The sequence below is a fragment of the Mesocricetus auratus genome, unplaced genomic scaffold, assembly GCF_017639785.1.
Source record: "Mesocricetus auratus isolate SY011 unplaced genomic scaffold, BCM_Maur_2.0 Super-Scaffold_6730, whole genome shotgun sequence".
NCBI lineage: Eukaryota > Metazoa > Chordata > Mammalia > Rodentia > Cricetidae > Mesocricetus > Mesocricetus auratus.
The window spans coordinates 368,301-392,547 of record NW_024429184.1 but is presented as its reverse complement, the minus strand read 5'-3'; the positions used below and the strand labels follow the sequence as shown (position 1 = coordinate 392,547).

General features: G+C 45.9%; 1 protein-coding gene across 2 annotated transcripts in view; it reads left to right on the top strand.

The window, feature by feature from the left end:
* Nucleotides 1-3,835: 3,835 nt before the first annotated feature.
* Snx30 (sorting nexin family member 30) overlaps nucleotides 3,836-24,247 on the top strand; it is a 114,923-nt gene continuing 94,511 nt past the window's right edge. Inside the window, exon 1 of one of the 2 annotated variants that reach the window (XM_040737713.1) lies at nucleotides 3,836-3,859. In XM_040737713.1, the coding sequence (XP_040593647.1) occupies nucleotides 3,851-3,859 (9 nt within the window). In that variant the 5' untranslated portion in view covers nucleotides 3,836-3,850. Of the gene's footprint in view, nucleotides 3,860-11,330; nucleotides 11,736-24,247 lie in introns of those variants that run through there. The other variant, XM_005085064.4, reaches the window with a different exon arrangement.

Below are 24,247 nucleotides of genomic sequence, written 5' to 3'. Positions count from 1 at the left end.
AACTGGGTTTGGTTTTGAAGATATGAGCATTCCATCAGATTAAACTTCTAGACGTTTCCATTTATTAGCCTAAGTCCAAAGCTACTATTTCGGCAAGCAGAGGAAATCGAATGAATGAGTGCATGGTAAGTAAGGGCAGCTTCCTGATCCTCCCATGCTCTGAATGAGTGCTGGTGATAGTGGTCTTCTTGCCACGAAACAGGAAGTCCTGGGCGGAGGGCACAGAGCAAAGCAAGCTTCCCTCTACGTGAAGGAATCGTAAAACTCCTGCAGAATTAATTACCTCATACGAGTTCCTATGATCTGGCAACTGACTATTTTTGAGCCAGGGGTCTCTATCCCTGGCTGGCTTCAAACTCTTTAAGTAGTTAAGGATGACCTTGAATTTAGGATCTGCACACCTCCACTTTCTGAGTGGTGCAATTATGGGTGTACGCCACGACGTCTGGTTTATGGTGTAAGGAATTGTACCTGAGGCCTCTTGAGCATTCTAGGCAAGCACTCTACCAACTGAGCTTCGTGAGCCCAGCCCCTGACTACAGTTTTCTTACTGTGGCCCTAGACCCCTTCACTCCACTGTTCAGAGGTCACACAGAGCAAGGACTTGTGTCAGATACAGTCTCCTGGGCTGTGCAGTGAGGGCTCATCTGTGGACCAGCACAATCTTTTTGTCACCTGGGTTACAAAACTCAAAAGGGTTGAGCAGATCAGTCTGGCAGTAGCTGACACAGTGACTCAGAATGAGGAATTCAGAGGCTTTGGGAAGAAGTCAGAACGCTGCCCTCAGAAGCCAGAGACACCATTTCTCCTCTGTCTTAGAACTTAACCCTGCATGCTTACAGTTTTTCCTTATAACTGCCTGTGGCGATTTGAATAAGTACCGCCACCATAGCCAGGCAGTGGTGGCACACACCTTTAATCCCAGTTATTTGGGAGGCAGAAGCAGGTGGATTTCTCTGTGTTTGAGGCCAGACTAGAGTGAGTTTCAGAACAGGCAGGACTACACAGAGAAACCCCTCTCAAACGGAGGGGAAGGAGGAGGAGGAGAGGGAAGGAAGGAAGAAAGAAAGAAAGAAAGTAAGTAAGAAAGGAAAAAGGGAAAAGAAAAGAAATGAAGTTTGTTACTGGGGGTGGGCTTTCAGTTTCAAAAGTCCACCCCAATTCCAGCATCTCTCTCTCTCTCTCTGCTACAGATCAGGATGTAGCTTTCAGCTACTGCCCCTGTGTCGTGCTACTTTACATGATGATGATGATAATGGACTAAGCCTTTGAAACTGTAAGCAGTTATAAGAAGTCTGGTGTGGGCTGGAGAGATGGTTCACTGGATAAAAGCACCTCCTGCTAAGTCAGACAGCCTGAGTTTGAACCTTTAGACCCACATAGTGGGAGGAGAGAGTAAATCCCCACAAGCTGTTCTCTGGCTGCTGCCACGTTTGTGCCTTGGCACAATATCACACACACACACACACACACACACACACACACACACACACACACATACACACACACACACACACACGACTAATAAACCTTCTGGCATTAGGTGTGATGGAACAATGGACCATCTGTTGGTTAGTTTTTATTGTCAACATGACACAACCCTTTGATCACATGGGAAGGGGAATTTCAGTAGAAAATTTCCCCAATCATATTGATCTGTGGCCATGTCTGTGAGAGAGTGTGTTGATGGATGAGTGAAGTGGGAGGGTCTAGCCCACTGTGGGAGACATTATCCCTAAGCAGGTCTGGACTGTATAAGAAAACTAGCAGATGGTGTTCTTTGCCTTACATACGTTTTTTCAGTTTCATGAGGTCCTATTTATTAAATATTGATCTTAGGCCCTGAATGATTGGTGTTCTGTTCAGGAAGTTGTCTCCTATGCCAATGCATTCAAGGCTATTTCCCACTTTCTCTTTATCTGGTTTTAGATTGAGGTATTTGATCTATTTGGACTTGAGTTTTGTGCAGGCTGATAGATATGGATTTATTTGCGTTCTTCTACATGCCAACATCCAATTAGACCAATACCATTTGTTTAAGATGCTTTCTTTTTTCCATTGTATCTTTCTGGCTTCTTCATAAAAAAATCATGTATCATATGTATGTGGATTAACATCTGGGCCTTCAGTTTGGTTCCATTGATCAACCAATCTGTTTTTATGCCAATACCATGTGGTTCTATTACTATTGCTCTGTAGTAGAGTTTGAAATCAAGATGATGATGCCTTTAGAAGTTCTTTCATTGTATTGTTTTAGCTATCTTGGGCTTTTTGTTTTTTCCATATGAAGCTGAGTATTGTTCTTTTAGGTCTGTAAGAATTGTGTTGGAATTTTGATGGGAACTGCTTTGAATCTGTAGATTGTTTTTGGTGAGATGGCCTTTTTTTTACTATGTTAATGTTACCAATTCATGAGTATGAGAGATCTTTCCACTTTTTGATGTCTTTTTCAGTTTCTTTCTTCAGAGACTTAAAGTGCTTGTCATTCACATCTTCACTTACTTGGTTAGAGCTATACCAAGACATTTTATATTATTTGTAGCTACTGTGAAGAGTGTTGTTTCCCTGATTTCTTTCTCAGAGTATTTATCATTTGTATATAGGATGGCTGCTGATTTTTAGAATTATATTTTGTATCCAGTCACTTTGCTGAAGATGTTTATCAGCTGTAGGTGCTCCCTGGTAGAATTCTTTGGGGTTGCTTATGTATACTAACATATCATCTGCATATAGCAATACCTTTCCAATTTGTATCTCCTGGATCTCCTTTAGTTGTCTTATTGCTCTAGCTACGCCCAGTTGCCATCAGAGAGGCTTCAGCCAGCAACAGATGGAAATAGATGCAGAGAGCCACAACCGAACTATAGGTGGACAGCAGAGAAGCCCATGGAAGAGGTGGGAGAAGGAATGTGAGAGCCAGAGGGGCCAGGGGCACCACAAGAGAAACCATAAAATCAACAATTCTGGGCTCATGGGGGCTCACAGAGATTGAGCCACCAACCAGAGAGCTTGACTTAGGCCTTCTGCACATATGTTACAGTTGGGTAGCTTGGTTTTCTTGTGGGGCTCCTAACAGTGGGAGCGGGGACTGGGACTGTTTTTGACTGTGCTGCCAGCTTTTGTAACCCATTTGAGACCCCAATAGGAAAGGAGGTGCCTAGTCTTACTGCAACTTGATATAAATTGGCTGGCTGATATACAGGGGGCTGTTCTTTTCTGAAGAGAAAGGAGGAGGAGTAGATAAGGGGGGGAGAGGAGATTGGGGGAGAGGTGGAAGGGAAAACTGATCAGGCTGGAAATCAATTAATTAAAACAAATAAAACAGACTGCAAAACACTTGATGTTGAACGTTCCTAAATATTTATGGTTTCTTTTAAGATGTTGTGTATGGTAGGTAGCACAGCAAACTCCATAGGAATTCGTAGTACTAATAAATTTTAGGTTTCTTTAAAAAAAATAAAAGAAAGAAAGCTAGCAGAGAGAAAGCCACAAGGCTAGACAATATGCCCCATTCTTCCCTGGTTTCTGTTCGAGTTTCTGCCCTGACTTCAAGGATGGATTGTGACCTAGAAGCATAAGATGAAATAAAACCTTTCTTCCCTGATTTGCTTTTGGCCAGGGTATTTTCGTCACAGCAATAGAAAGCAAACTAGGACACCATTGAAGACTCCAGCTTTCCCCTGCTCATTCATACAGCTATCCTCAGGATCCTGGGAATGGCTCTGCTTGTGACCACGGGATGGCTGCAGCAGCACAGGCGTCAGTCCACACATGACTGCATTTGAAAGAAGAGACAGCGGCAGGACACAAGCAAGAAGGCCATGCATCAAGGAGGAAGGGCAGCTGACTGATGGCAGCAGTAGGTGACACATTTCTTTCTCCCTTTGCTTATTTCCTTCTCATTTCCTTTGGCTTCAGCTTTTTAGGTGTTGGGAATAGAACCCAGGCTCCACACGTGCAAAGAACATGTTTTTTTTTTTTCTTTACTGTTTGAGAATTTCATATATGCTAATGTCTTGATCAAGTCCACTCCCCATTCACTCCCCTCCAGTTCCTTCTCTGTCACCCCGCACATGATTCCCTCCCAATTTCATGCCATTTGTTTGTTTTTAAACCCCCAACTCTATTCATTGCTGCCAGTTGTGCATGGGTGGCCTCTTGAGGGCTGCACCCCTGAAGAATAAGCACACACGTTTCCACTGAGCTGTACCCTCAGCTTCCTAGCTTTATCTAAACTAGCCTGCTCCCCAACTTGGGTGTTCATCAACATGAAAACCAAGCGGGAAAGAGTACTGGCTGATTGACTTCAGATAAGGGACTTGCTAGCTCTGGGCCTCATCTCTTCAGTTATAAAGTGAGGGTCATAGAGTAGATGCTTTTTAAAAACATAAACTTTCTCATTGAATTTATCTGTTATGCATGAGTGCATGTGCTACAGCATGTATAATGGAGGTCACAAGACAACTTGTAGGAGTCAGTTCTTTCCGTTTTCAATGTGGGTCCCAGGGATTGAACTCAGGTCATCAGTCTTGGCAGCAAGTATCTTTACCCCCTGAGACATCTTGATGCAATAGACCATCAAGACTCATAAATCATAAATGTGCTACTAGGAGTCTTAGAACAACTGGTTCAAGAAACTGGATGTTACTGGCACCCCAAAACTCCTTATAAATGTAAAAGTATTCACTTAGCACTATATGTTAATTGCGTCTGGTTTTGATTTTTATGTGAGTGGAATCATATAGCAGATATTTTTTTGTGTGCGGCTTCTTTCATTCATCATTACGTTTGTGAGGCTCATTCATCATGTGTCCCTTCATTCTTATGACTGTGTAACATTCTGTCACTCAAATATGCCACATTTATTTATGCATTACAATGTTGGTGAGTCACGCGAGTTCTTTCTAGTTTTAACTCCCCCTCTTTGTGTGTGTGTTTATGTATATGTGTGCGGTAAACGAGTCCAGTGTGTGTGTGTGTGTGTGTGTGTGTGTGTGTGTGTGTGTGTGTGTGTGTGTGTGTGCGCGCGCGCTCCCATGTGTGTATGGCAGCCACAGGGAGACATCAGGTGTCCTGTTGTATCACTATCGTCTTATTCTCTTGACAAAGTCTCTCATTGAACCTGGAACTAAGCTGGCATCCAGCAAACCTCAGTCATCTTAGTTGTTCACTCTTACCCCTGTAGTGTAGGGTCATAGGCAGCATGCCACTATGGCCAGATTTTTATGTGGGTTCTAGCTCAGGTCCTCATGCTTGTACAGTAAACACTCACCAGCTGAGCTACATGTTTCTAGCCCAGCCTCATGCTGTGGTTCACCTTCTGGAAAACATGTGTATGTCTCTCTCTGCACACCCCCATCATCTGTCCCTCTTTCTCCTACTCTTCTTTTTCTCCACTCACCAAACTTTTTGATATAGGGTCTCTCTATGTAGCCCTGGCTGTCCTGGAACTTGCTATGTAGACCAGGCAGTCTTCCTGCCTCTGCCTCTTGAGGTCATGGCAACAAATTGCATTTCTATGGTCAGCCGAGGCCCCCAGCTACCAAGAGTCTACATTGGAGTTCTAGAAAATACCATTCCCCCTTGTGATTCGTTTCACATCCTGAGATATGAAATGAACCGACTCACAGTCTAGTTCATCTGTGTTCCTTCTAGAAGTGTTAAGTACCTAGATAAATATTCAAGCAAAACAAAACAGCACCAAAACTGTAACAGCTTAAGGGTGGGCTGGAGAGGTAGCTCAGTAGGTAGGGAGTTTTTCCAGCATGCAGGAAGCCTTCTGTTCAATATCCAGCTCTACGTGGACCAGGTATGCTGGCACACATCTGTAATCCCAGCACCAGTGAGGGGGAAGCAGGAGGATCAGAAGTTCTTGGTTAAATAGAAAGTTTGAGTACACCCTGGAACACATAAGATCCTGTCTCAAAAAAAAAGGAAGAAAGAATGAAAGAAGAAAGGAGAAGGAAGGAAAGAAAGAAACGAAGAAAGAAAGAAAAAGAAAGAAAGAAAGGGGAGATGGGGGAATGATTGAGGAGATGGCTCAGTGGGTAAGAGCACTTGCTGTGCAAGCTTGAGGACCTGAGTTCAAATCCCCAGCACCCATATAAAAGCTGGTCCATGAGTGCTTGTAGCAGGGTTGGAGTGGGGAGGATGGGTGGATTCCAGGGGCATGCTAAACAGCCAGCCTAGCTGAAATGCTGAGCTTCAGGGTCAGTGAGAGAATATCTCAAGAGAATAAGGTGAGAGAGTTACAGGAAGACATCAGATGCCCTCTTCTGGCTTCCACATGCATGCACATAGGTACATGCAAACCTGTGCACACATGCTAAAAAAGAGGGGTGGTTCTGGACTCCCGACCCCACCCTGTGCTCATGTGTATGTGTGGAAGCAGGAGATGGATGTTGGGTGTTTTTCTACAAGCACATGCCACATCATCATCATCATCATGAGACAGGATCTCCACTGTAACCTGGAACTCACTGATTTGGTTATTAGCCTGGCTGGCTAGAGCCTCTAGGATCCTTTTGTTTCCACCTCTCTGCTTCTGCACCTGACCTTTTTTAAATTTTAATTTATTTTTATTTTATGTGAATAAGTGTTCTTCCTACATGTGTGTCTGTATATCATGTGCATGTTGGATTCCCTCGGAGTGAAGCTGTGAACAGTTGTGAGCTGTTATGTAGGTGCTGGGAACTGAACCCAGATCCTCTGGAAGAGCAACTAGTGCTCTTAATCCCTGAGCCACCTCTCAAACCCAACTTTTTTTTTTAGATTTATTTATTTGTATGTGTGTGAGTGCCTGGTACTAATGGAGACTAGAAGAGAGCATTAGAACCCTTGGAACTGGAATTATAGGTAGCTGTGAGTCACCATGTGGACTCTCGGAATTAAATCAGAGTCCTCTGTAAGAGCAGCAAGTGCTCCTAACTGCTGAGCCATCTTCTACACCCGGCTTTTTAATGGGCTAGTTGGATCTGAACTCAGGCTTTCATACTTGCACAGCAAGCACTTTCACCCACCCTGCCTCAGAGGGTTTTGATGAGGAGAGTTAAATGAATCCCAGAACTCTTTTTTGGTTCTCCTAATTTCTTGTTTGCAAAACTCTTCAGATTCTGGCTTCAAGAGGATTTGCTTCTTCCCTGGGACATCATCAGTTGAATTAAACTGTCCACACAAATTTCCCTCTGTTGGGGTTGCACGTACTCAGTTGGGTACCCACCCCTCCTTGTTTGAGACAGCCCTCTGTGGCTTGTTTCATGTCACCCTGAATGGTCTCTGAAAACCTCCTTTGTCCCCACCAGCCATCCACTTCAGAAGTGATGGTGTTATTTTGAGGCAGGGTTTGGGATGCCATATAGAATAAAGCTGTGATTGTATTAAAAGCCAGAGGAGGATAAGCAGCTAATACAAACACCAAGAGTGCCTAAGCACACGCTGTACCAAGGGAGAAAACAGGACAATGCCTTGCTGGCTCTGCTTTGTTTCTGAGGACTGAGCACTCACATGCAGTCCTGACACAATTGCTAGCGAGGCTGACTGGGTTCCTGTTAGGCAAAGTTACTAAATCGTGGGGCCCAGGGCTCTATCTCTTGATAGGTCCCAGGCTAAGTGTCTACCATCCCTTGTAGATGGGGGAGGGCCCAGGTAATTGGGTCTTGCTCCAAAAGTAGATAGTTTATTCTGGGCCAAGTATGTTTAGCCATGTCCAAGGAACATGGATTGAGAGTACTCAGAATGACATGTCCTACTGTGGAAATCCATACACAATTCTTCTCTTCTCTTCTCTTCTCTTCTCTTCTCTTCTCTTCTCTTCTCTTCTCTTCTCTTCTCTCTCTCTCTCTCTCTCTCTCTCTCTCTCTCTCTCTCTCTCTCTCTCTCTCTCTCTCTCTCTCTCTCTCTCTCTCTCTCTTTCTTTTTTTGAGACAGGATTTCACTATGTAGCCCTGGCTGGTCCTGACCTCACTATGTGGAGCAAGCTGGCCTCCTCTAGATCTACTTGCCTTCCCAGTGACGGGATTAAAGGCAGGAGTCACTACATCCTGACTTAGATAAATTTTTATAAGTCACAGAACAAAAGAAAGTCATAAATCAATGTGTTTACCAAATGCCTTTGTGGGGACATCAGTTAGGTAAGTTATAGAAGAGTGGGGACATCTCTGTTATAGCCTCAGATGCTCTCTGATTGTGGTTTTCAGCTTTTAGGTTGGTGGAAGCTAGTGGTTTGGTGAGTTAACACATCCTAAAGATTTTATTTGATAGTCAAAAGGAAGTTAGGTTAGATACACTGGTTAGTAATAAATTACCATTTTTTCAAAAGACAGGGTCTCTCTGTAAATCAGGCTTGCCTTGATTTCAGAGATCTGCCTGCCTCTGTTGAGATTAAAGGTGTGCACCATCACACCCAGCAATAAATGACTGTTGTTTTTTTTTTTTTTGAGGCAGGGTATCTCTGTATTGTTTTGGAGGCTGTCCTGGAACTCACTCTGTAGTCCAGGCTGGCCTAGAACTCACAGAGATCCGCCTGCCTCTGCCTCCCAAGTGCTGGGATTAAAGGCATGTGCCACCACCGCTGGCTGCAATAAATGACTATTAAGGGGATTATAGATATCCAAAGATGACTTGCAACATTCCAACATCATGAAGTTATAGTCATTTAGTGTGTGGAATTTTAACAGAGACAGGCTTTTCCAGGGAATTGCAGTTCCCAGTACTTAGAGACCCTGGGGACATCCCACAAACTGGTGCCTTTCTCAGTTCCTGAACCCTAGAAATCCAAGTTTCTCTCCTTAACTTCCAACCCACACCACATCCTTTTGCTCTGATAAATTTCCCATGCTTCCTCTTAACCACCATGTAGCTCTCAGTGGACAGAGTCACGTGCTCTGGGACTTAGGTTATTTCAAGAACTATTCCTCACCACAAGGAGCACTGAAATGAATCAGGAAACGGTGGACAGGAACAGGCAGGCCTCAGCTGAAAATGAATGCTGGAACTTTCCACCAAAAATATTTCCCACATTTCACTTTCTTTAGTTTTGATGACTACTACAACTTGGATCATTTTAGCCAGATGCCTCTGACTGACCAGGAAAGTAAATAAACTTTCGCATGATCCTTTAGGAACGCTCTTCCTTCCTTCCTTCCTTCCTTCCTTCCTTCCTTCCTTCCTTCCTTCCTTCCTTCCTTTTTTCTTCCCCCTCTCTCCCTCCCCCTCCCTCCTTTCTTCCTCTCTCCCACTCCCCCATCTCCACTCTCCTCCTCTCCTGTCTCCTTCCTCCTTTTCCTCTGTGGGGAGGCATAGAAAAGCATCATTCTGACTCAAACTGAGGAAAACCCGAGGGAAAAGGGAGCTCTTAACATTCAGCAAGGACTTTGGTTGAGTCTTCCAGTCCCCTCTAACTCCCAGCTGTCTTGTGTATTGCTCTCTGCTGTCTGTGTTCCTACTTGGTAAGCCACGGAACAGTTTTATTGTGCATGCATGTGTCCACACGCTTGAGGTCTGAGGGACAACTTTGGGAGAGTTGGTTCCTTCATTTCATCCCACGGAGGTAGAGTTTCTTATGTTTCTGTTGATGCAGCAGCACTGGGTACTCTAGGCTAGCAGACCAGAGGGCTTCTGGATAATTCTCCGGTTGCTGCCACTGCCTTCCATCTCACTGTAGGAGTGCTGGGACCAAAGAATGGCAAAACATCTGACTTTTCATGTGGGTTCTGGGGACTGAACTCAGGCCCTCAGGCATGGGTGGCAGGTTCTTTTACCTACTGAGTCATGCAATTGGATCTTCTATGGAATTTTCTTTTGATATTTATTCTTATTTTATGGATGTTGTTGAACCTTGGTCTTCTATAAGAGTGGTCAGTGCTAACTACTGAGTCATCGCTCCAGCCCCACTTCTATGAAATCTTAAGAGCTCTGTTATGTTAATATAAACAACAATATTCAAGAAGAAAATCTGTTAGATATCTATAGGTCAGTCGTGTCTAGTTATATTCATGATATCCACTTTAATGAAGGTAATCGGGTATGTAATACTTTTAGGCAGCTTCTAAATGTAAATGGATCCACAATCTTGTCCAGCTCAGAGGATCAGACCTCAGGGCTCCCATGAGACAACGCATTTGAAATGGTTGTTGGGGACCTTTCAGTCTTATTTTAGACAGTCTGCTATGAAGGCGATAAAAGACAATAGCTACAGTGCATTGGGTCCAGCTCTTCGGACTGTGCCAGAAGAAAAGGGGCCACGGAAGTTAAATGAAACTCTGGTAGTTATTTTGGTTTCAATTCTGCATCCTCCACTTTTTGTTTCTAGAGAAAGTGTGACAGAGCCCTTTGTGAATTCCAATGTCAAGACTTGTCACTATTTTTTTTTTTTAAGCAGGCAAAACTGGACAAACCTAAGAAGTTTGGGGACTGGAAAAAATGCGGTTCTCACAGTGAGCCACACACAGTAGTCTTTGCAGAGGGGCAGATGACCCTCTTTAGAGACAGAAGCTCCAGACAGGATAAAAAGGGACGAAGGAAAAAAAAAAAGCCGGGCGTTGGTGGCGCACGCCTTTAATCCCAGCACTCGGGAGGCAGAGGCAGGCGGATCTCTGTGAGTTCGAGGCCAGCCTGGACTACCAAGCGAGCTCCAGGACAGCCTCCAAAGCCACAGAGAAACCCTGTCTCGAAAAACCAAAAAAAAAAAACAAAACAAAACAAAAAAGGGACGAAGGTATACTTTAGTTGAAGTAATGCCTTGACTATCTTTACCATGCCAGCAAATAAAAGACGAGAATCCAGCTCTGCCAGAGGCCAGGATAGGAGCCTTCAATGTATGGAAAAAGAATTCGAACCTCACGGTTCTTGCAAAAGACTGGTTGACTACGTGTGCGCGTGAGGGCCATAACTCATTTGTAGCACACGCTATTTACGTACGTTCATGCTTCTGAGGTTTCGCCTTACATAAACCTTGCTTAGCTGCAGAAGCCAGACCGTTTGAGGACGTTAGGGTGGAACTGAAGATATCCCACACGACCGGCCTTCTAGTTTCTCTACTCGATGTTCTCTAGCTCCTCTGAGCCACGTAACGCTCTGCATTACTAAGATATGCTCCATGTTTCTATTTTGGGGTTCTTTTTACTTGTGAGGTGAGACTGGAAGACCCTTACTTACGGGTACCTTCCGAATCCCTTAGCTTTTCGCCTGCAGCACAGCGGCCAGTGGGCGCACTTCCTGCCGGGAGGTGGGCGGTACTGGACGCCTCCTCTCTCAAGCTCCGCCCCCCAGGCGTCCCGCCCTCCCCACCCCTCCCTGCGGGCGAGGCTCCGCGGGGGCGGGGCTGTGAGCCGTGGGCGGCGTGGCGCTGCTAGCTGGGCGCGGGGCCGGAGGTGCCGGGGCTCGCCGCGGTTTAGCGTGTGGAGCTGCGGTGTGCCTCTCGGGAAAGCCCAGCCTTGAGGGCAGGAAAGCATCGGGTGGCGGCGGCGGCGGTAGCGGCGGCGGCGGCCGCCACCGGCTAGTGCGGGGCCTCGGGCCGAGTGGGGCCGAGCGCTGCGGGGGGAAGCGGCGGCGGCGGCGGCGGGTCCCGAGCGCTGCGCGCCATGGCGGGCGGGCCCCCCAAGGCCCTGCCGTCCACGGGGCCCCACTCCCTGCGCGACATGCCGCACCCGCTGGCCGGCTCCAGCAGCGAGGAGGCCATGGGAGGCGACAGCACGCCCAGCCCGGACCTACTGATGGCCCGCAGCTTCGGTGACAAGGTGGGGTGCTCGGATCTGGGGACTCCTGGGGCGGAGAGAGGAAGGATGATGGATCTAGGGCCACTCCTGACACCGGGCCGCGCTCACCCTACCTCTCCTTTTCCGGGGATTAGGCGTGCTCGGGTCCCTAGAGTCCTTAGCCAAAGCACGGCCTCTCGCTGCCCCCGCGGGGTCGCAGAAGCAGGCTGAGTGGCCAGAGGGCATGTGTTTCTCTGGCTGAGACTGGCCCAGAGCGCGGGTGACAGCTGGCGGGGAGGGGTTCAGGTTGCAGCACGCATGTGGGGGCCCGGAGCTGGTGCTGCGGTGTTTGGTTGGCCCTTGTGTCCTGGGAAGGGGGACCCTCGCCCCTCTAGGTGCATTCCTTGAAGAGGACTGCGAAATAGGAATAACTTGTTGGCGCCTCCAGTTTCGCCTGACTGCAAAGAAGCAATAGTTAATGGCTAATGGCTTTCCGGGGTGGGACTGAGCAGCCTTGCTCTTCTTCTCCCCAGTCGGTCATGTGGGGAGTGATCTTTGTTTAGGTTTGCTGTTTGCCCCAGGAGTCACCTGACTCCGACCTCAGCGGCGGCGGGAGGAGAGTCTGGCTGTGGTTTTCTGTCTAGGGCTTCATTCACCTCCTTTAGCCGACCACATTGATTAGGCTTGGCAGTGACAGGTTTTGTGGTTGACGGAAAGCAAGCTTGCCCTTTGACCTTCTTTGTGCGCAGGGAGGTTCTTGGTTGTGGAGCTACACTATCCTGCCGCTGCCTTGAGAGACAGCAAAGTCCAGTGAGGAGGAAGAGGCAGCATCTCCCCCGCCCCCACCGCCATTTTCAGCTGTGGCCAGGATTTGAGCCATGATCTGCACTCCTGCCGCCACTTAGTCATGAGTTGTAGACATTCCAGTTGTTCTTAGCATTTGAGATCAGGGTTTCTTCCTCCTACTAAAATACTAAATGAATTCCTTCTTTCCTCAGCATTAATGGAATTGAGAGACTTAACTTTTCTTCTTCCCTTAGATGGGAGGGCATATTGCAAGGGTAACAGTGCCCATGGGAGAGTGTGACTTCAGCCTTCAGAATGACCAGGGAGTGATATATATTTATAAAGCATAAGCTAATGAAATTGATGGATTGAACAGCTCAAAATGTGTTCTTGCATGCGTGCCTGTACCTCTGTGGTTATTGTTTTTTTAATAGATTTTTTTTTTTTTTGGTTGTTCGAGACAGGGTTTCTCTGTATTGTTTTGGAGGCTGTCCTGGAACTCGCTTGGTAGACCAGGCTGGTCTCGAACTCACAGAGATCCGCCTGCCTCCGCCTCCCGAGTGCTGGGATTAAATGCGTGTGCCACCAACGCCCGGCTAGACTTTTGATTATGTGAAAACATAAGAAGCTTGCAGACCCTTTGCTCACGTTTGATATTCAAAAAGTGATTGTTGAATGCCTGAATGATAATTTGTTCTTTTCTTATTAGCAAAAAAATTGATTGTTTTTGATGGATGTTGAATGAGAACTAAAGTTAAACCTTTAATTGATGTCTTGGTTCTAGGTAGGAAATGGATTTCTTTCTTACTGCTGTGTAACAAATTACCCCAGAACTTAGCACCTGAAAATATTGTCTTTGGGTCAGGAACCTGGGTGGTTCTGCGTCAAACCTTTAGGAGGCTGCCATCATGTGAAGGCTGGATTAGGAGGGTCTAACCTCGATTCTAGGCAGTTTCTGCCGGAGAAAGTGATTCAAGCTAGCCCAGGACTCCAACCAGCCTATATAAACCGATCACCAAAGTGACATACCTCTGCTGTACTCTATTGGTCATAGAGGAACACTGGTACATGGGAGAGAGTGTGAATCCTCGAGAATACAGTGTGTGTGTGTGTGTGTGTGTGTGTGTGTTGTGTCTTGCCAAGTGCTAGTCTACCACTGAGCTATATCCCTTGCCTCCCATACAGCTATTTTAAATACTTGCTTATGCTCCACTCTTGGAATAGTTAATTCAGAAATGCAGCCGTTTTACTAATAGGTACTCTGGGCAGGTGAGTTCTCTGTCCCACTAAGATCTGAGTGGTTGGCAGGAAATGAGACCCATGTCTAATTACGGACTGTTTCCTCCACAGGATCTTTTCTTTGAGAGAGTCTTGAAGGAACTGTTATTAATTATTCAACATTTAATAAGTATCCTAACAACTGTGGGGAGCATCTAAATGGCACAAGTCTCAAGGGCCTGATTTACAATCAGCCACTTTTCCTTAGAGGCTAAGCATTGGAGTTTCCTTCTGATTGGGAGTAATAGTCTCTTATCTTGGCATACATGTGTTCTCATAGATTTTTTAAAAAAAGATATTTATTTATTTATGTGTATGTGTGTGTGTGTGTGTGTTTCTGTGTGAATGGATGTGGTGTGTGTGCAGTTCCCCTCAGAGGCCAGAAGAGGGTGTTGGTTTGTCTGGAGCTGGTTCTGTGACTTCCTGACAGGGAGTACCCTTAACTGCTGAGCCATCTGTCCACCCCTCCCCAATATTTGTAAAGAGAAGCTAGCAAACCCCAGAAGTGAGGGCAGTGGAAGGGAAGCTCCCCTTGCCTGTGTTTGCCTTGTTTGGGTAGCATGTATGTTGTTGGAGGTAAAGTCACGTGCCGTGATCAGTCTTAGGAGAAGAAGCCTTTCCCTGTCTCTTTAGATAACTGGGATTTTCATCCTAGCTGGCAAGGATTTAGGCTTGGTTCTGGGTAAGGGGAATGAAGGTTTTGACAGGCTGAACATAGTGCCAGGTTGTTGTACAGAGGGCCAGGTTACTGTAGAGTGGGGAAATTCTTTCTCTGGCTTCAGGTGGTGTAATCAACAGTGTACTGACACTTCTGCATGGCCTCTTTGGTTCTGGGGTAGGGAAGAATGTGGTGGATGTGCCATCTGTCCAAATTGTGGTACAATGAAAAGAATTCTTCTCGTCTACCGAGGGCCGAATGGATGAATTCTTCTGATGTTAGCTACCCCAGGCCTTATATCATTTCATTTTTCCCCCTCTCCCTAAAATGTTAATAAATAAAACCACTTCACATATCTCTCTTCTTTTTTTTTTTTTTTACCTTTGTCCACATATTCTGAGCAGTTTCTTCTGTGACTCAGCCTCCACTGGAGTGTGCATTCTGAAGCTGAATACTTGACCCCTTCTAACCCCCAGTCTTTGGTTAACACTTCTCTCCACATCCTATCCTCTTCACCACCTACTTCCTGACCCTTCCTGCCACCAAGGTGTCTCTCCCTTTTACATTTCATTCATTGGGTGTGGGAATCCAGATCCTCCCCTTTCTTTCTTTCTTTTTTTTTTTTTTCTCTTGAGACAGGGTTTCTCTGTATTATTTTGGAGGCTGTGCTGGAACTCGTTCTGTAGACCAGGCTGGCCTCGAACTCACAGAGATCCTCCTGCCTCTCTCTGCCTCCCGAGTGCTGGGATTAAAGGCGTGCACCACCAATGCCTGGCTCAGATCCTCCCTTTTCATCTTTGATTCCTTCCCCCCCCTTTTTAAAATCTTTAATCTTTAAACCTAATGCTACATACTGAATTCTAGGACAGAACAGCCAGGAGACCCTGTCTTAAAACAAAACAAAGAAAACACAATAAAACCCAGCAAATAACAATAATAAAAAAATAATAATAAATACATATTTTTTTGTTTTTTGTTTTTGTTTTTTACGAGACAGGGTTTCTCTGTATTGTTTTGGAGGCTATCGGTCCAGCCCGGCGTCGAACTCACAGAGATCCGCCTGCCTCTGCCTCCCGAGTGCTGGGATTAAAGGCGTGCGCCACCACCGCCCGGCTAATAAATACATATTTTAAAGGAAGCTAACATCCAGGCAATGGTAGTGCATACCTTTAATCCCAGCACTCGGGAGGCAGAGGCAGGCAGATCTCTGTGAGTTCGAGACCATCCTGGTCTATAAGAGCTAGTTCCAGGACAGCCTCCAAAGCCACACAGAGAAACCCTGTCTCAAAAAACCAAAAAAAGAAAACTAACTAGCACAGTGTATCAAGTAAGCAGTTCTCAACTCAGTAGCCTAGGAGTTCAGCTTTACCTTCTTCCTGCTCAAGACCCTGGAATGTCCCCCTGGCACTCAAAGTAAAGTCAGGTGTTCTCAGGAATCCTTCCAGGCCAGCATGGTTTGACCCTTCCCCTGACCCCTCCAGGCTGTTCCCTGACTAACCCTAACCTTCTTAGGCCTCTGCCCCACTGTGCCCTCCATCTGACGTTTACTGCAGCCATTCGCCACCTGCCTCACTTCCTTAAGTCTATTTAAGTCTCAGATTCTCAGAAAGCTCTACCCAAGTCTAGTGCCCAACAGCCAGCGGTCCTGAAGTCCCCTTCCCACCCTGCTTTCTCCCTTCTGTAGCATCTACGACATAACGCTGTGCATACTCGGACAGCAGAGGTCTTGCTGGTTTAGTGAATAATCTTGTGTTCCCAGAACAGTGTCTGACTCCCTCAGGTATTTTCTGAATGAACAAAAAGAATGAAGTGTGCTCCAAGGAGCAGGGTGGGGATGTTGCTTAATCGGTTAAGTGCTTGCCTAGCATGTCCTAAGGCCTGGAGTTCAATCCCCACCAGAGCAGGGCATGATGGTGGTACACACCTGAAATACTCTGGGAGGGGAGGCAGATGAATCAGGAGTTTAAGGTCACCCACAGCTATATAGAGAGCTCAAGGCCAGCCTGTCTTTAAAAAAGCAAGGGAATAAGAGTTTGGGGAGATGGCTCTGCTCATAAAGTGCCTGCTGTGCAAGCATGTGGACTCGAGTTCCAGTCCCCTGCAGCCATGTGAAGCACGGTTGCACACATCAGTAACTCTGGGAGCAGGAAAGGAGTATCTTTGGGACACATAATCAGTCAGTCTAGCCGAACTGGTGAGCTGAGGGTTCAGCAGAGAGACTGTCACAAAAAATAAGTTGGAGCGTTCTGGATTTGATAGCGCACACCTTTAATTCCAGCACTATGGAGGCACAGACTGGTGTATCTGTGAACTGGAGGACAAGGGTGGGATGTTGACGTCATTGAGGACACTTGCTGTTGACCTCTGGCCTTCACACATAGTTGCATACGCAAACATGTACATACGTCATGATGTCATGTTTGCCCCCTTTTTTTTGAGACAGGGTTTTGCTATATAGATCTGGCTGGCTGGCCTTGAACTCACAGAGATATGCCTGCCTCTGGTTCTTAGTGTTGGGATTAAAGGTGTGGCTTACCATACCTGGCTGTTATTTTTAGTCTTTTCCCTCATCCCCATGTGTATGCGTGTGTGTGTGTGTGTGTGTGTATGTGTGTGTGTGTGTGTGTGTGTGTGTGTGTAGGTAGATCAAAGAACAACTTTTTTTTGAGTCCAGTCTCCCTTGACTTGTGGAGAAAGGGTTTCTCGTTTCTGTGGTGCTACTTAATCCAGACTGGCCAGCCTGTGAGCTTCTGGGCTGTTCTCCTGTCTCCACCTCCCATGTGGAGGTAGGAGTGCTTCGGTTATAGCTGGACAACATCAGGCTTTCTTATGTAGGCTCCTGGGGATTTTAGTTGAGGTCAGCTTGCATAGCAAGCACTTTTACCTGCAGTTGGCCCCGAGTTAAGTTCTTTTGAAAGGACATAAAACTTAAAAAGCAAGCAGGCCATAGGAAAATGTACAAGCTTCATTATTGAAATGACCCAGATATTTTGGCTCCAGGTATGGCTAGCATAGGTGATGATGATGTTGGGAATTTGTCACTTGCAACAAGCAGAAAAGGTACCTCTTCCTGATGGTTTGGGCAAAGCTTTGGCTAGGGTCTTGGCTAGAATTAGGTCAGACATTCACACGTGCCTGCTTGTGACTGGTCAGGCAGAGTTAGAAGTCAGTTACCATTGGATTTGGGGACTTTTGAAAGTGGAATATGCAAATTAAGTTTATCTAAACAATATACCTGTATACTGTAGAGTAAGATATTTTTGTCTCAAACAGGGAGGAATGATGCTTACTGTCTATCCTTGTAGCTTGTTCTCTGCTAGCTTTCTTCTTCTTCTTCCCTGAGACAAGGGTCCTCTGTGTAGCCCTGGCTGTCCTGGAACTTACTCTGTACACCAGGCTGGCCTCAAACTTACAGAGACCCGCCTGCCTCTGTCTCCTGATTGCTGGGATTTAAGGCATTTGGTTACCACATCTGATTCATTCTTAGATATGTTGGAATCAAAGGTATTTGCCATCATGGCTGGTTTTGTTCCAAAGTTTTACCAAGTGTGCTGGCTAATCCTCTCAGATTTTGGATCATTTTGCATCAGAGTTTCAGTTTATGAATGTTCAGGGTACTGTGCCCTAGAAGATGCAGAACACCCCATTTCAAATGAGAACACTGGGTGAGACAGCTCATCCAGTAATTGTTGTTGCTGAACAAGCCTGAAGACCTGAGTTCAATCCCTTCGAAACACAAAAAAATCAGATGTAATTCCCAGCAACTGTACAGCAAGATAGGAGGCAGAAATGACAGGAGAATCGCCTGGAAGCTGGAAGGTCAGCTAGCCTTCAGTGCAAAGAGTGGCAGAGTCCCTGCCTCAGCATGGGGGAAGGAGAGAGACAACCCCTGAAAGTTATCCTCTGACCTCCACACCATAGAATACACACACTTACATGTTAGAACATTCCTGTAATATAGCCAAAATTTAGACTGTGAAATGGAGGCATTTTAGCATTAAGAAGTTTGTCACAGAGCATAGCTGTTAAGTACTTAACCTGTCACTTTGGATCCATCTGTTGATGTGTCTCACTGGACAGTGAACACTCGAGGCAGACCTCTGCTTATTTTTGTCTACTCCTGAAATACCTAGCACAAAGCCAGGTACATATGTGGCTCCTGCGGTAAGGGTTTGAAAGTACCTGCACTTGGCTATGCAAATAGGTCACATGCTTTCTGGACTCTTGTCGGTTCTAAAACAGGACCCCTGAAACCTTTCCTGAATAGCCCTGGCTCCCCTACTCTGTTCGTCTGCATACACAGGAGAACCCACACAAATGATATTAATTCTTATTTGCTGCTCTGGTGGTCAAAATGAAGGGCTCTATAGTTAGCAAGCATCAGTGCTCATAAATCACCAGTGTCCCTGACATCTTATGTACTTATTTTGCTTTGAGAAGCTCTTGTCTGTCGTGGAACATCTGTCTTCTCTACAGCCTCCACTAGCCCTCAATTCCCAGGCCACTATGGCGTCCTGCCATCCCTTTATTATCAATGCTGTCTGTGTCTACATTCTGTTTTCATTTTCTATGCAGCCCTGGCTAGTTTGGTACTTGCTGTGTAGCCCAAGCTAACCTAGAACTCTCTGCAGAACTTTTTGTCTTAAGTTCTGACCTCAACTTCTTCATCCTGCACTCTCAGATCTACCATGATTGCTCATGTGAATAGAGTGTCCCAGGACAGCATTAATTTGAGTAGGTTTTCAACAGTGAGCTTTGGATAGCCTCTGTCTTGAAACAACTCATGAGCACCAGATTCTAGTCATCTGAACACATCACTAGCATCTTGACTTCCTATCTGAATCCTCCTCCTCAGGGAAGGTACAGATCATCTCCAGTCCCTCTCCCCATGAGGTCAGTCTCTCTGCTCCACCAGCTGGAATTAGCTGAATACTTCCTGATCCTTCCCTTACCAAGCGACAACTCCAGTCGGCCAGATTCCTTCCTATCTGACCTTTCATGGCCAGACTCCCCATCCCAACCACAGAATACAAATTCCCTGCCTCAAAAATCCTGTAGCACTGGATAATACTTACCCAAACAAAGTAAAACAAAACAAACAAACAAAAACAAGACCAAAAAAATTAAGCGGACAAAAATCAAAACTCATCCCTCCATATCATGGCACTGAGAGGGTCTCAGCCCCTCCTACCCATGTCCTCTCTGGCTATTCCCCACTTAAAAGCTCAAAAGCCATTTGCTTCCTTTTGCCTCTGCCTCAGACATCCATTGCCAGCCCAGTTCTTCCCCACTTGGGAGCTTTGCTTAAGCTGCTTTCCTCACAGCCCACTTCATTCCTGAAAGCTCCCTGGAACTCAAGGACCGGATGAACACAGGCCCTGTACCTAAGCCCACTTGCAGACAAACATAAGAGTTACCTCAATAATGGGACTGACCAATAAGAAGCACAGACTACCTTGTTGACACTCCCCAAGTGAAACTCAACTTTCACTTCATGTTTTAAGGTGATTTTTTTCTTCAGTTTTATGCAAAGCAGTATCAACAGAAGGAAACTGGTTGCTATAGCCAGGAAGTCATGATAGCTGCTGGAGCAAGCTGGCTCCACAATTCAAATGATCTTGCCCTCTCTTCTAGTTTACTTACCTCTTGACTTTGCTTTATTTTGAGGAAGGGTCTCACTATGTAGCTCTGTCTATCCTGGGACTCACTTTGTAGACCAGGCTAGTCTTGAATTCACAGAGATTTGCCTGCCTCTGCCTCCGAAACGTTGGGATTAAAGTCGTGCACCACTATACCTGTCTCTGACTCCACTCTTAGGCAGGTACTCTGTGCATTATGAGAAACAATTGCTCCCAACCTAATAGATACTTTCCTTTGTGTCTCACAAATCCCAGGAAAGACTGATGGGCTCCCCCATATCACCTGCCCCATAAGGACCATATTTTGGCAGTAGAAGACATTGATGAGAGACCAGAATGCAGGATTAAAACAGAGGTCAGGTCTCTCTCCTCCTGCCCCTCTCCTTTTCTTCAGAGTGAAGCTGGCGGGGCTGCTTCCTATCCAGGGTTTCTTCTTTTGTGGCCCTAGGTGTAGAGGAACAACCATGTTACCCAGCTAGAGTCCACAGAAGTAACCAGAGCTGTATAGTAAGAAAAGAAAGAAAAAAAGAACTTAGATATAACTTCTGAGGATGATGGGAGCTTCCTGCCTCTGCTGCTCTTGATGACATCACCATGCCCTGCTTGGCTCCCCATCACCTAGGCAACTAATTCCCTGTACTGCAGTCCCTCAGACTGAAGTATCTTAGTGGTTTTTGTTTTCCACTTGGACCACAACCAATGCAGAAATCACAATGAATATACAAAAATGTAGAAAGAAAACAGAGGAACATACCAAGGATTAAGAGACACTACCTGAGCATACTATGCACTCCCAGGGATGGAGGTCTCTCTGTGACCCTTTTTACTGGTGAGGAAATATCAAGACCATATTAGTGGAGCTGAGAGTCAAAGCAAGCACCTGGTTCCAGCTCACACTAACACAGGAAGCCAAGGGCAACAGCTTGGAGTTCAGGGGTTCTTAGTAGGGTCAGGTGGTACCTCCAAAGGGCCAGGTGAGATAAGGAGCTGGAAGCCTTTACCAGATTTAGCAATAAGGAAGTCATGGAGAACTCTGAATAGCAAAGTCAGATAACAGAGGCTGAGGAGTAAGCCAGAGGTTACAAGTAGAGAAGATGGCAGCATGCCTTCCTTCTAAATTTGTTTGCAAAGAACAGTGTACACACACACACACACACACACACACACACACACACACACACACACACTCACACTCACACTCGGAAACATTAAGTATGAGATGGTGGGAAAGACCACTACAGAAGGGTTTTCTTGACTCTTACTCTGAGCGTGTTCAGATGTAGATGGAAATGAGCCAGTTGGGCATGTGTCCCCTCCCAGCTTTGTATTATTACAATGAAGTTCCTGGAGACAACTCAATTTATTAGAAAAGATTGAAGCTGAGAGTGTAGCTCAGCGAGCCCTTTTCTACACACACATTCCATCAAAGTAAATGAAACCACCCCCCTCTATGATACCTGTACTCAGGGCTACAGAAATAGCTCAACAGAAGACCCAGGTTTTGTTCTGAGCATTCACATGGTGGTTCCCAGCTGTCTATAACTCCAGGGATCTGATGCCCTCTTTTGGTCTTCAAGTGTACATACAATATGCACATACATACATACATATGTATGTACATACATACATACAAGCAATGGGAGACTGTGAGTTTTACCATCTTGTCTATACAGTGAGTTCTAGGCCAGCCAGGGCTACACAGTAAGACTCTTGTCTTTTAAAAAAATGAACATTTCAGACATCTAATGCTTGGTTTAGGGATGCTAACTTGGTAAAGTGTTTGCAAATATTCCAAAATCTGAAGCACTTTTGGACGCAGGCATTTCAGTTAAAGGATGCCAATGTTGTGGTTGTTGCCTTACAAGCCATTCCTGTGAGGTGACATCTGTAATTTATTTGAGAGTTAGAGAAGCAGGGAAGTGAGACAGGGACTGCATGGCAATCAGGGCAATATGCTACCGAGCCAGTCTCCCTGAGCATAGCTGGAGATTTATCTCACACTGGGAGCCTCTACAGGGCAAGGGATGAGGCTGTCATTAGCCACTGGCAGAAGGCTGAAGGTGGCGAGTTTGGGCATTAATTAGCAGTACTTTTCAAAGGGCCCAGTGGGGAGACAGAACAGGTTCAACTGGGGGAAACAGTCAGCCTGAGAATTGCAGGTGCTGGGGTTGGTAGTTAGACCAGAGGATGCTGAGGTGGTCAGAATGTGGCGGTGTACTGCCGGGAACTGACAGCACCTGTTATAGTTACTATGAAGTTTATGTACAGGGAATAACACTAAGAGGATGTGCTGCTGCCAGGGGAACTAATTTTTTGAGTCAGAGAATTAAGTAGGTGATTTCCTAATGGACAGAAATAGGAAACTCAGAGTCTGCCCCAAAGTCCCAAATGTAAACGTGCAGGCACAGAGTGTCAACTGGTGAAATGTTGTGGAGGGGTGGGCTGTTGGATGATGGGTTTGCAGGGCAGGTAGTGCATGCAGATGAGACCTGTAGTGGAAAGTTAATGAAAGCAGTTGGGAGATCAGGCAAATGATAAGGAACTGGGAGGAACAGGGCTGTTGTGTGGTTTTAATAAGCAAGGTCCTGGTGATCAAGCCCCTAGCATGGCTCTTGTGTATAGAACCTAGAGCTGGGGACGGACAGACTGTCGTTGGTAGGGCGCAGTTCCACACGGCTCCACTCACTGGACTCAGGGCATGTGCTGGACAGTTCTATTTGCTGATAATAGGAATCCCATTAACTCAAGCAAAAAGGAGGGATCCTCTTGACAGTCTCAGCTGGGACCTCTTAATGCCCCTGAGGGTGGGCCAGACTCTCAGACCAGTTTCTTTCCCATGGAACGTGGCATCTGTTGCATCCCATACATTCCACGGTGCTAAAACCAGAGTGAACGTGAAAATGTCAAGGCTGCCTGGCTTGGGTCACATGCCAGATCAAGTGGACCTTGAGATTGAGACACCGATTGGCTTAACTTGGGCCAGTCATCTGTGGCTGGGGAGGAAGCTGAGAACCTGGTTGATCTTATTTTAATAGCTGGGTCCTAAAAGCCGGACAGTAGTAAAGGCTCACTATAAGGAAGTCTGGCTACCAGCATGGTGCCACGCATAGTAATGGCGGAAGACTAAAAGAAGAAGACACGGGTCAGACATTAAAGCAGAGGCTTTCTAAGGCTTATATGCTTATAAAAAGTGACATATTCACATGCTGCAGAATCCATCCATGTATTCACATATGCATGTACGTATATAAACGGCATCTCCCTATGTAGACCAGGCTATCCTCAAATTTAGAGATTCACGAGCCTCAACCTCCTGAGTCCTGGGATTAAAGGCATGTGCCATCATGCCTGGCTTTTGTTTTTAAAGATTTACTTATATTCGTGTGTATACAGTGTGTTTGTGTTGGGGTGTGAGCACATGTGTGCAGGTGCCCATGGAGGGCGCTGAGTCTCTGGAGCTGGAGTTACGTAAGCAGGTTGTGAGTCGTCAACAGTGCTGGGAACCGAACCTGAGTCTTCTGTAAGAGCAATATGTGCTTTTAACCACTGAGCTGTCTCTCCAGCCTGTCTGTCTGTCTGTCTGTCTATGTCTCTGTCTATGTACGTATGTACGTATGTACGTATGTATCTATCTATCTATCTATCTATCTATCTATCTATCTATCTATCTATCTATCTATCTATCTATCATCTATTTTTAGGTAGAGTTTTACACGATGCCCAGGCTTTCCTTGAATTTTTGGGCACAAGTGATCTTGCTTCAGACCATCTGGTACTTAGCACTACGGACACATGGCACTATGCCTGGTCACAAGATAAAATTTTCAAAAGTATACACTAAAGTAGTTTTCAGTATAACTATTAGATTTCATAACTATCATTACTACCTGATTTCAAAACATTTTCCTGATCCCAGAAGACCCCTGAGCCCATGCTTGGGCATTCTTTATTTTCCCTGTTCCCAGCCCCAGCAACTACAAATTCTTGGTCCTGTAGATTTGCTACACTGGTGTTTCATGTTGGTAGGGTATGTGGGCCTTTTCGTTGAGCTTCTGTCCCTTACTGACATTTTGAAAGGTCACCTGTGTCAAATGTGTCAGTACTTCAGTCCTCTTGTCTGTCTCCCAAGCTTTACAGTCTGACTGCCAAATGATTGGATATATTTGAGACATGCAGCATGATGTGATGTTTAT